General features: G+C 34.7%; 1 protein-coding gene across 1 annotated transcript in view; it reads right to left on the bottom strand.

Moving 5' to 3' along the window:
- The window catches only part of DEUP1 (deuterosome assembly protein 1), a 44358-nt gene that overhangs the window by 24435 nt on the left and 7121 nt on the right, over positions 1-12802 (bottom strand). The window contains 4 exon segments of the mRNA XM_059822985.1: positions 1585-1698; positions 4732-4866; positions 10609-10704; positions 12051-12222. Of these exon segments, the coding sequence (XP_059678968.1) occupies positions 1585-1698; positions 4732-4866; positions 10609-10704; positions 12051-12222 (517 nt within the window).

Raw genomic sequence — 12802 nt, 5'->3', positions numbered from 1 at the left:
ATATTTCATTGATAAGGACTGCAAAAAGGCATGCTTTAGACAGCTTTTGATGTCATTGACTATGTTCCCATAATTTGTGTTGGCTGAACACTAAGTAGAACTAACCACTGACTGCATATCAAATAAAAAGCCAAAGAAATTTGCAGGTAAATTTAATTTCTATAGATAATAAATTAAGGTCCCCCTGACATCTAAGTTATGGAGTCTGACACACCAAAATGTCAAAGCATCCTGTGAAAAATATAGTGCAAGACTCCAGCTGGAAATCAAAGACATCACAATAAAGGAATTTGAGACAAAGACACAGGACCAACTAATGCTTTTGAAACAGTTAAGGAGTAACAGTCCATCAGACTTCTATTTAATAAACTAGTCGGTGTTATGTTGCAATTGTGAAGAAAACTGTCTTCAAAGAAAGTTCACTGATGGCAGTGAGGTAAGCCTCAACAGAAAAATGTGGATGATCACCTTGAGTACTCTATTTTGACTTGTCTAACTATATAGTCAACATGCATCAGTCAGTAGTTTTGGCCAGTCAAAGCCTTGCTTTTTTAACGTTTATATGGAACTTCAATAGTTGCAATATAATGCTTTCAGCATCTATAAACAAAACTTAACTGTCATCCTTGGAAACTCCAGATATGGGTAAAGACTCTCATAGGAATTGTTAAGAAAGTGTTTCACTAGATTAAGATCCAATGGGTTTAGTAACAGTGGAAAAGGGGATTATGAGTCAGCAACATAATTGGCTTCCCCTTCATTTTCGAGCTGTCTTGTGGCCCAGTTAATGTGTAAGTTATTTTCTAATTTTTTTTCAGCAGGATAGGTCATCAAGACACCATTAAATCAATATTTTGTTCTGAATTGGAAGGAATTAAAAAAAATAAAAATATGCTAGATCAATAGGCTATATAAAAAAGTAATAAGCAAATTGGCAAGTAAAAAAGAATCACAAAGTCAGCCAAGGACTGAATTGTAACTTGGAAGCTGAAGAGTATGTTAAAAAAGAGATAAGCGATCCAACAAACAAATCCAAGTGTGATTTTGGAGTAGCATATAGAAATTATTTTTTCTGCATAAATTATATTAATGTATATTTATGATCTTCCAAAAAATGAGGGCTATCTTAGATTTGAGGGAACTTTATATTTGAGTCAACATAATAATGGCATGTACTACTTACTTGGTAAAATACTTTTCAATAACTTGTCACCACAAATAATTGCATATTAGTAAATAGTATAAAAGATAAAATTATCTCCACAGTATACTTAAAAAAGTAAAAAGGAACATGCATTGCTTTTTGCAGTTTTTTAAAATCAAAAATATTGTAATTTTCATCATGATACTTACTCATTTTCTCATTTTCATGAGAAAAATAAAATTAAAATAACTGTATATATCATTAGATCTTTCAGTATGGGTCTGCCTTACCTGAAGCAATGTATTCACTACCAATATATCCATGTATTGTCAGACTCACTGTAAGTTTAGTGGTGTTCAGATTTTTAAAATTAAGTTAAAATAATTCTAGCTGAGCTAACAGCTCATTTTTTTCCTAAAGCAGGAAGGTAGGAATTTTACCTGAAATAAATTACATTTCTCAGATAATAATTTTTGTTGAGCATCTAAATAAATGAGATGATTTTGGCAGATTGTCCCCTTCTTATCCCATTCTCTTGATTTTGCCTTAAATTCCTGAAAGACAGCAAAACAAGGCTAGTAAACATGGGGAAAATAACTTTTTTCCTTAATCTAAATAACTTTGCAATTTGTATAGTTCTAAGAAAAACCTAGGTTTTTGATTAATACATAATCTTTCCATAATTTTGGAAAGAAGAAAAAAAGAACAATGATATAAATCAGCCATTCAGTCATCTCCACCAGAAAAAATCCAGTCTTAAGGGCTATTAATCTGAAAAAAATGGGTGGTAAACATAACCATTGAATAAAAATGATAAAATATTTTAAATTACTTCCATTGCTGTAGATCTTAGAGTTATGGCTCTAATACACCCATTTTATTGGAGGGTAGTACCTGTGACTTTAAAGCTGTATCAGTGTCAAGTAGAGTACTCAGCAGGGAATCAAACCCTTAATATTCAGGCAATTGTTTTGAGTGCTTTCTTCTTTTTTTTTTTTTTTTTTGAACAAATGGGACAGCAGCTACTGTGAATAAATTTTACTTCTTGCTCTCTTTACAATTGCTGCTTCTGGTTCTGAGTTCACCTAGTTTAAGCAAAAACTTGTTTAACAAATTCTATTATATCAGATTTATCTAATACTGGTTTTGTATTTGCACTTATATTCCTATTTATAATGTATTTCAATTTGCTCATAAATAATAGCAGATCTTATATATTCACAACTAGACTTAAAAGGCAGTGTCCTACAAAATAAGTAGAACTCCAGTTACTAGAGCTGTTGCTCTTCTAGTTTGAAGAATTAGCAAAATAACAGTATACTGTTTTATACAGTGAAAACTATAACACTTATAAGCTGTTATGAGAACTTCCTTTTTCACAATGGAAATGTTGGTTCCAAAAAGATAGTTGATTTTTTATAATTACCCTAAACTGGCATATTCCCCAAATTCTAAAAAAATAAGATTTTATTTGCTACTGAAACAAAATCACTTTCCAACATAGATTAATACAAATCTTTTCTTATAGCTTTCCTAATATGTGCTTTGGCATTTTAAACCAATAAACATCTTCCCATTTTACAAAATGTGATACAAACAGAGTTTCAGACTACTTAATGAGGACTGCAGGTTCAAGGCCTTACTAAAGTACTGCTGAGCTTAGTAGATTTTCAACACAGTAATTATTTCCTGAATAATAGAATTTGCTGAATATATTCCAAGCACTCATTTTCATACTGCATAATTAATCAAATCATAGCATTGTGTTACATTATTTTCACATTTTAATCTTGAATAAGGTCATTCTCAAATTAGCTGGATCAGACAGTTTCACAGTAGTGATATATTTAGTCAATGATAGATGTATAATCCATTTATTATTCTTGTAGTACAGATGTTAGCAGCTATGCTGCAGTCCAAAGCGTAGTAGCTTTTCTGATGGTAAGGACTCTTCCATGTGGAAGAGACAGCAACATCATGTAGAGCTAGGTTGTGCCCTATTATGTAGGAACAGTCATCTGAAAGTCACAGAAGTTAGTCCTATATCTTATAGAAAAACATAGAAGATAGGCAAGTCCAAAATAAAGATCCTAAAGCCCTGTTTAATTGCAGGTTAAGTATGAAAGTACTTAAAATCTATTAGATCTTAAATTTTTAATGATAAAGTTCTCAAAGTGTCTAAATCATCTACATCATAAATCTGCATAAATCTACATCATAAGTCTACACAGATCTACATGATAAGCCTGTAAGTCTTTGCAATGCTTAGCAGCTAGGCAACTAGCTCACACTTTCAACTGGCATTCCTCTGCTTACTTTCCCTACAGGACCCGGTTTAGTCAACACTCGAAGCACACACTATTTTATTATGACCTTTACAAAGGATGACCAGAGAAAATGTAAATTTTTTTTGTGATCCTCCTATGTTTCATCAGACTAGTGGTTAGACTGTTCTCCCCATATGTAGAAGATTCAGTTTAATAATATTCTCTGCAGACAGAATCTGAATCAGAATCTTTACTTCTTAATTTTCTACCTAACAAACAAATGTTGTTTTTCAATGGGCTCTGGAATTCTTCCTTTTGAAGTTGTTTCACTTTGCACAGGATACCAGGAAATTTATTGCATAAGTAAAAAAGAAGAAGCAAAAATTAATACAGCTAGAGATTACATCGCTCAGTTATAAGAAATGAGACTGGATATCAGTTTCTGCACCAGTGAATGTAGCCAGAAGAGTATCTGGGGAGAAGCCACCACTTGGAGGCACACACTCTATATGCCAGTTCTCTATGCTGGCTAACTCTCCTGCTGACCCAATAAATATTTGGTTATTCCACAGATCATAAAGTAACTTCTAATTCTGAGAAGTCAAGGCCAGGAATTATGATTAGAAATCAGTATCTTCGTGTATTCAAGAATAAGTCAGCTAAAATCTTCTGTGTCCAGAGGGATAGGGAATATGACCGAATCCTGTTCTCAGCATCTCATATTATCTAGTGCCCCACTCTGTATGCTGGAATCTGGAATGTATTTTTAAGTGCCTAATCCTTCCTCGTGCATTACCTAGGGAAATTACGCACTGAGGTCAAGGTTGTGGATTGCCTCAAGCACATGGGTGCTGACAAGATATGTGTATAACAAGCAGTTTTCCAATCCTAAATTCTTTTTCTATCTAGCCCTACATGATCAAAGTTGTCCTGAAGTCTATAAAACTTGAATTAATGGTAGGTATTATGTGACAGTATCCTGCATATGTAAAAAGTCTCATGCCTCAAGAGATTATATTATCCAGTACACATATTAATCAGGAAAAAAGTAAAATTTATTTATAATTATACTTCTGTGTATTATTGTATTATCTGTAATAAAAAAATTATCTGTATTAACTCATAAAACTACTAAAAACACTAATAAAACTTGGATAAAAGAACAAAACCTGAATATTAAACTATGCACCTGTTCTTGCCAGAGCAAGAAAATGATATAATTTTTGTAGAATTATCAGGAAATTCAAGTTCACAACTGTAAACCACAAATCAGTTCTAAAGGCATACTAAAATCAGAATATAACAACAAAGTATTCTTACCTCCAGTTTCTTGTATAAATTGCTCAGTTCAGATGGTGTCTCTAGGCTTTCCTCACATTTTTCTCTATTTTCAAGCTTTTTTTGTTTTAACTGATGTGACTGTAGCTTTTCAAAACTATGTGTCAACTTTGAAAACTAAAAATGAAAGCAGAGTCAAACATGCAGAATCTATCAAAAATGACCACGTGGCCAAAGTTTTCTTTAAACTAGAATTGCCAACTGCAGCTTCAGCATTCTAAATATTTAATCAATGTAACAAAGAATCAATTAATAAAGTTAATTTCTTAGAGATGAACAAGACTGAGCTCTCATATAAATGTTAACTAACTGTTCAAATGGGTTCATTTGACAGCTACTTAATTCTGCTGAAGTTCTTTATGGCACTGTTACCCATAGTGTCATTTCCTCTACAATGTTCATATGAAATGTTCTATACTTGTTTACTGCCATCTTGCGTTGACATTTTTAAAGGGTGCTTTACTAGCCAGAATGAAGGCTTATCACTAACGTATTTTAAACTTGCATGTTTCTTTTTTAGCATGAAAATTGTTGAAATGCTATGTATGTGATGATTGCATTCCTCTGGAATCATTAAGTACCAAAGAGTGTCTATGAGAATTAGACACTAAATACTGTTGTGCCTATTGATCTTACCATGAAAGCATGGCTTAAGAGTCAGAGGCAAAGGAGTCAGAGGCAGAGAAGGGAAGGTACCCACAGAAGTATCAGCCTCTTCAGAAGGTACCAGCCTCTTCAGAAAAATGGCCAGTCTGATCAACAGTTAGCTGTGCTACACAAGCAAAGAGGCTAGTGGCTGTTAACAGGTTTGATACAGCAAACTGACATTGTCTGGTAGAGATATGTACATCTGGTTTTGGAAAAAAAAAGGAAAACCAAGGATATTGACAAAGCAAACACTAAAAATATGGTCTTGAGGGAAGCCGAATGAAAGAACCTTGTGAAGAATGTTGAGTAGAACAGAAGCTTACAACTATGAATACTGATCATGTCTCTTGCTGGTTTGTTCCTTTAACTTCAGGTATATATGATGGTTGACATTCTCTGTAATAATTACGGCTTCACTTAAAAAATTCTGACTGTAACATAAAGTTCTTTGTCTAACCAAACAAAACCCATAAAATATCATATTTTTAACTGCTCAAGTGAACTACTGTCTGGAAAAGAAATTATTTCCAAGGAAGTAATTGGAAATGGAATGGAATCCTACTGAACCAACCTGGAATGAGCAATTGAGGTCTCTGTGGGTAACAAAGATGGCCAAAGAAGTCCAGAAAAGATACAGAACAGAAACTGGAGTTAAAAAATCATCTGGAAACTTCCTAGAGACATTTGAGATTTTTTTGGAACTCATAATATGGAACAGCAAAAAAGAATTGAAAAGATGACCAGAAGATAGACTGTCCTAGACCAGAAAGTTTCCTGAAATGGGGAGGTCCAGGGATAGATTTGACCAACTTGGAATTTCTGAATAGAAATCCTGTAACATGGACTTACAAAGCTGAGTTATCACCTTCAAAATGAAATAAAAAGTCTTCCAGGGAAGCTGCCTATATTTGAAATTGACCTTGCCAGAGAACACAGTTAAGATAAAAAATTTAAAATGGGTCAGATTATCCAGGCTCAAACAACATTGAACTCATTGCCTTTGGAACAAAGATATCAGTTTTCAAATAACAGGAGTTTTGCTCTTGAATATGTTACGGCATATGTGAACTGCCTGGGAAGAGAAACTCAGATGAAGATAGGTATTAGACTGTTAATGTTAAAAAGGCTAGGAAGTACAGGATACAACACTTCAGCAAATTAGTCTAAAATGGAACAGAATGGCCAAAATGAGACAATTTAGTTTGAATATTACATTTATTTAATGAAAGTAGGATATTTCAGACAGATTATAGTCTGGATGTTATCATGACCAGAAACTAGACTAAATACCAAGAATCTTTCCATTTAATGCAAATAGAACAACGTATTTGCTTTAAAAATAAGATCTACGTTGTTCTATTTGCATATTGTACAAGTGAAAAAAAAAATAATGATGAGGCATTTTAGCGAGTTCTGGGGTAGAATTCATCTAAGTTTAGATTTCTGAGAGTTAGACATCCAAGCCTGAGCTACTCTGCATTAGAAAAAGCTTCCTCCAAATTCTTAGTCATTCAGCTGTCTTAAATTCTCATCATACACCGACATGAATTATATTCTAGGGTTGTCCATTTCCCTCCATTGATTCTAAAGGGAGCCTGAGGTAGCTCAGACGTAGCCATCTAGCTTTTAAATGTCTAAGTGAGGCAACTAGTTGCCGAAGTGCTTAGAGCAGGAATGGATTCTTGTTCTTTTGCTGAGGGATTTCTGTCATTTTCAAAATAAGAATAACTACTAAACATTAATATAGAAAAAAATGAGGGAAGAAAGTAATGAAGATGAACACCTAAAGTTTTTGCTATTTAATTATAACAAAATATTGTACATTTGAATGAGTCCATCAGTATAGCCTCAGAGTTTCAGGTTACATATCAGGAATTATTTCCCTAATACAAGAAAAATACGGGTTTTACTGCATTCAACAGACACACAATCAATTCAGTGGGAATGTTGCTCATTATACAGCTGCTTTTATCAGTAGCAAGGGTAAAAAGCACTGAAGACCACAGAAGCAGTATATCAGAGAGAAATTTGTTCTGAATAGCCTAGCATTCTTAGAACTAGGAAAGGTCATACCTTTCTATTTCTACCGAGATTAGGAAGGGACAAAAATTGGGAGGGATTTTAAGACTACATCTGCAGAGAAAGATACAATGCTACTGGTAAATAGTAACACTCACACCATTTGTGCAAAACTAAATTGTAGCTCTTGAGATTATACAGTGTAGAAGGAGGTATAACTTTCAAGTCAGGATAAGAACCAAAAGAAGGGAGGCAAAGGAGATAAGGCAAAGATTAATATTGTCAGGGAAGCTCTATATTTTAGATACGGTTTTGTGCAGTTGAGAATCGGGGACATTAAAGTCATTCTATTGTAGACACTGCAGCACTGCAATTTGAGAAAGAAACTCAATAAGGAGACTTGGTAAAAGCTAGAGGAGCAGAGTGGGATAGTCCTACTGTCTAGCATAGGTGCTTGGAATTGTTGTTCAGTCTGGAGAAGAGGAGGCTGAGGGGAGACCTCATCGCTCTCTACAACTACCTGAAAGGGGGTTGCAGAGAGGTGGGTGTTGGCCTCTTCTCCCAAGTGACAAGTGACAGGACAAGAGGAAATGGCCTCAAGTTGCACCAGGGGAGGTTTAGACTGGATATTAGGAAAAATTTCTTTACTGAGAGAGTGGTGAGACACTGGAATAAGCTGCCCAGGGAGGTGGTGGAGTGACCATCCCTGGAGGTGTTCAAGGAACTTGTGGACGAGGCATTGTGAGACATGGTTTAGTGGGCATGGTGGTGTTAGTTGATGGTTGGACTTGATGATCTTACAGGTTTTTTACAACCGTAGTGATTCTGTGACTCTGTGACAGGCAAACTTTGTGTTTATCACATAGAGAATCTAGACAGGCCTCCTAATTTAGGCACTTAACAATTTACTTCTTTGATCAATGTGTACTGGATGGATATTTCATGAAGAAATACAGTTTGGTGAAAGGAGGGGAATGAGAACTGGAAAATAAAATGCAAACGGCCTCAGTGCTGGAACCTTTGGTAAAATAAATAAGACGACTGAGAGAGAAGAAAATGTTTGGAGGCATAGATTGGGAAAGTGATATATGTTCTTAAAAGCTAGAAATACAAACTTCTTGCATAAAGATAAAAGAGGAAGCAATGACGAAACTCAAAGAAAGGTTAGGTGGTCTGAGTGATAACTAAGAAGGAGAATCTTGGCAAGAAGCATAAACCTGTTTACAGAAAGAAGGTTGTAGGTTAGGAATTGTCAGATTCTTTAAAAAAGCACAAAGAGAAAACAGATTGTATTTGCCCACGGAAAGGACTTGTACAGTAACTAACAACTTCAAAATAAAAATCTTTATGAAAAATGACCTGGAGTTTCAATTTCAGAAAGTTCAATTTCAGTGAAGTTCTTATCAACAAAATGTAACATAAACCCAGTCCTTTTTAGCATGTGATAAAAAAAAAAATTAAGTGAAAAATATTGCAGCAAATGTGAAAAAGAATGAGAGAAGAGGGATCTGCTTTATTTTGGGGTATAGTTCAGCATTGCTAAAGGTACCTTACAACTTACACGTAAAGAGTCATACTGTTTTTCATTGTATGATGTTTCTCTTCTCAATAATGATGCTAAGATGTTGTTTCTTTTTCTGTAATTTGTGTAAACTATAAAACAGGTTTTGTTTCTAGCTACTTTCCCAAATGATTAAAAGTGTTAATTACATAACAACCAAAACATTCTCTGCTTACTCCCAGAACTGTTTGCCAAATCAATTTCCATTTATAAAAGAAAAAATAAAGACAACATAACCTTAAAAATAAGTTGTACATTTATTGGTTTGATGGATTTGGGTGGTAATCAAGGTGTTATCACCTTGAAATGAAAATAATGATAACCAACTTATGCAATCCAAGATGATTCTATGATAAGTGTGATGATTTGAAATTTTTCATTATAACACTAAATCTCTGGTAGGAGAATCCAGTGAAGGAAACAGTAGAATAACAGGAAAAACAATGCAGAATTGTGTATGTTTAACTTGTTAAAATCTGAGAAACAGAATAGACTGAAGTTCGCTAAGAATTTAGATTCATGACTGAAGTGGAAAATAATGAAGAAACACAAATACAGGCACAGAGCAAAGACAGCCAAATAGAATCATAGAATCACACAATGGTTTGGGTTGGAAGGGACCTTTAAAGATCATCTAGTCCAACCCCCTTGCCATGGGCAAGGACATATTTCACTAGATCAGGTTGCTCAGAGCCCCATGCAACCTGACCTTAAACACTCCCAATGATGGGGCATCCATGATTTCTCTGGGCAGCTTGTTCCAGTGTCTCACCACCCTCATCGAAAAAAAACTTCTTCCTTATGTACAATCTAACTCTACCCTCTTTCAGTTTAAAACCCTTGCTCCTTCTCCTGTCACTACAGGCCCTGGTAAAAAGTCTCTCTCCACCTTTCTTGTAAGTCTCCTTTAAGTACTGAAAGGCCACTATAAGGTCTCCCCAGAGCCTTCTCTTTTCTTCTCAGCCTTTCTTCATAGGAGAGGTGTTCCATCCCTCCAATCATCTTTGTGGCCCTCCTCTGGACCTGCTCCACAGGTTCGTGTGTTGAGGACCCCAAAGCTGGATACAATACTCCAGGTGGGGTCTCATGAGAGCAGAGAGTAGAGGGGCAGAATCACCTCCCTCAACCTGCTGGCCGTTTTTCTTTTTATGCAGCCCAGGATACAACTGGCTTTCTGGGCTGCAAGCGCACTCTGAAATAAATAAAGCCAAAACCACTTTAATAATCCCTAAAAAAACTAAAACAAGAAAAAAAAATACAAAGAAAAAATAAACAAAGACATGATAAGAACAGTTTAAGTCTTAAAATTCCTAATGTGCATCAGGGTCTTATTAACATCGATCTAATTATCTGTTTTATTATTCACCAAAGTTGTAGTTTATTAGTCCAAAGTCAGGAAATCGAGTTATCTGTCTTCATAACAGATGTCACAATCACATCAAAATCCACCCAAATAGTTTGGACATGTCAGTACAGAAATGGTAATGGAACCTGGTAGGAAGCTGTAGTCATCATCATTTGTATGACATGATTCATCTTTGCCAAGTCCATAAAGGTACATCTATACCATTAGGTATGTATAAGCTCTTTATACTGCAATCATAAAATAATGAAACTGACATTTTTCTTACTTGAGATTTCAGTGCTTGAAGCTGAGTTTCATAATTCTGAGCCATTTCATGTTTAGTTTTTTGTAAGTCTTCCAGTTTCTGTCGAAGTAGTCCCACCTACCATTAGAATAAGCATTCAAATTTACCTTTTCTGAAGTGTTCCAAAATATGTCATTTTTGGAAGAGTAATTTGAAACTTTGAAAGAAGACCATTGCTTAGAAGATAGATATTAAATATATATATTCATTCAGTAACTTAATAATAAAACTGGATACCACAAACCCAGATTGTGTCAACATCAAGTTAGGGATTTTATACAAAAAAACCTCATTGTATGCTTATGTTATGATTTAATAATAATACTGTATGAGTCTGTCATGAAAAGACCACTTAATGACAGCATTTCTGACCCAACTATATGAATGAACTGCTGTGCTCCATTGGGAAAATTTTGCTTGAATGGCTTATATAATCATATAAATTACTTTCAACTACTTATGTAAAATTACCAGGAGACACTGTAGACTCATTTCAGCTCCCTAAGTACAGTGCCATTTGAGATATCTTGAATTATCTGAGAGTTTCACAGAGATCTGAGAAATATGACAAAAGAGCATACATGACACCAATGTTTTTCTGGAGACGCAGCTGGAAGCTAGGTGGAATATGCTAAAATATTTCAGGCAACATCTCTGTACAGGCAAGTAAATTGATGCTTTAAGGATTGGCTGGCTGAATTATTCTCTTGGCTCCTCTGACTGCAATGACTAAGGGCAAGTCCCTAACTGCTCATTAGGGAGAATTATTTCATTTTCAAAACTCACTGGCAGTTTAGACACCCTGCTCACACAAGGATGCCCATGTGTAAACACATAACTTCACATGTCTTGAACTAGAGCTGAATGCTGTGCTAGGATTTACTGATGCAGGTAAGACTGTGAAGTACGGACAACATCAGGTACACTGTGGCTTTCAGTTTGATAAGCAAGTCTAAGTGGTAATACAATTTGAATCTTCACTATTAATAATAAAATTATCATACAAAGACAGTGTATCATGTAAAATGATAAAAATCAGGTATAAACAGGAATACATAGAAAAGACATAATTTTGTGAAACTTGTTGAACTGTACATTTCCATTTAAAATTTCTGATGAAACTGGAAATGTTGGCATTTAGGAAAAGCATCAAATTATCTTTTTAAAGCTAAAGTGAGAATATTTGATTTAGACTTTAGGGAAATGGAAGAAATATGAGACTTTCAATGACATTTTTACAATCACTTTTCAGAACAGAAGCACACTTTAAATCAAAACACTAAGGATAATTAGTGACCTTTAAAGGGTGTTTGGTATTTTTACATGATAAAACAAACAGGTGTCCTCATAGAGCATTTAAAGCATGCTATTAACTAACTCCCAGAATAAATACTTTCTTTATAGAATATGATATTCTTAAATACCTCTTGACCTTTTTGATCCAGTTTGCTTTGGGCACTTGCTAATTCTTGATCCTGGATAACCATCTTTGCTTCTAAAGCTTTCATCTTCTTTTCCCATTCCACTTTCTTGGTGTTTACCATGATGTCAATTTGATGCACTAATTCCTGAAGCTCAGCTTCACATGGAGAAGCTCTAAAAAGATGAAAAAAGATTTATTTTTTCAAATAAAGAATAAGGGAGAAAACAAATTCTTATTTACATTGCCAAAATTTTATTTTAATTTTGATGGAAATAACCACTTTTCAACATCAGAAAGAAAAGAATTGGGAAAGATAAATTGTCTGTCTCATGTCTGGCTGAAGTCAAAATCAGAGTATTTAGCGTATTCTGGACTATTTGCATAGCTTAAATGCTGTTTGATATCCTCTCAAGTGTTCAGGGATGAACTATCAAATGAGCATAACTTGAGTTGAAAGCATCCAGGCCCAAACCTCAATGGACATGAGTAGGAGAAGCTGAATATTAAGTTGCTTGTGGGCACAGTACTTCTCAATAAGTGTACATAACGACGGGTGCAGAGTTTGTTGGAGGAAGTTATTAAACAGCTGGCTTGAAAGCAAGCCACAATTCTTAATTGCTAGTTCAACTTTCACACACTATTTTCCCATTCTCTTTGTGGAAAATGGACTTAAATAACAAGGTGACTTGTATAATAATAGTAAGTATTAATTCTACTAGGAGGCACAGAAGTGAGTGCATTTTGAAAAAGAAC

The sequence above is a fragment of the Gavia stellata genome, chromosome 1, assembly GCF_030936135.1.
Source record: "Gavia stellata isolate bGavSte3 chromosome 1, bGavSte3.hap2, whole genome shotgun sequence".
Taxonomy (NCBI): domain Eukaryota; kingdom Metazoa; phylum Chordata; class Aves; order Gaviiformes; family Gaviidae; genus Gavia; species Gavia stellata.
The sequence above is the reverse complement of the archived record's forward strand: the minus strand, read 5'-3'. Positions and strand labels throughout refer to the sequence as shown.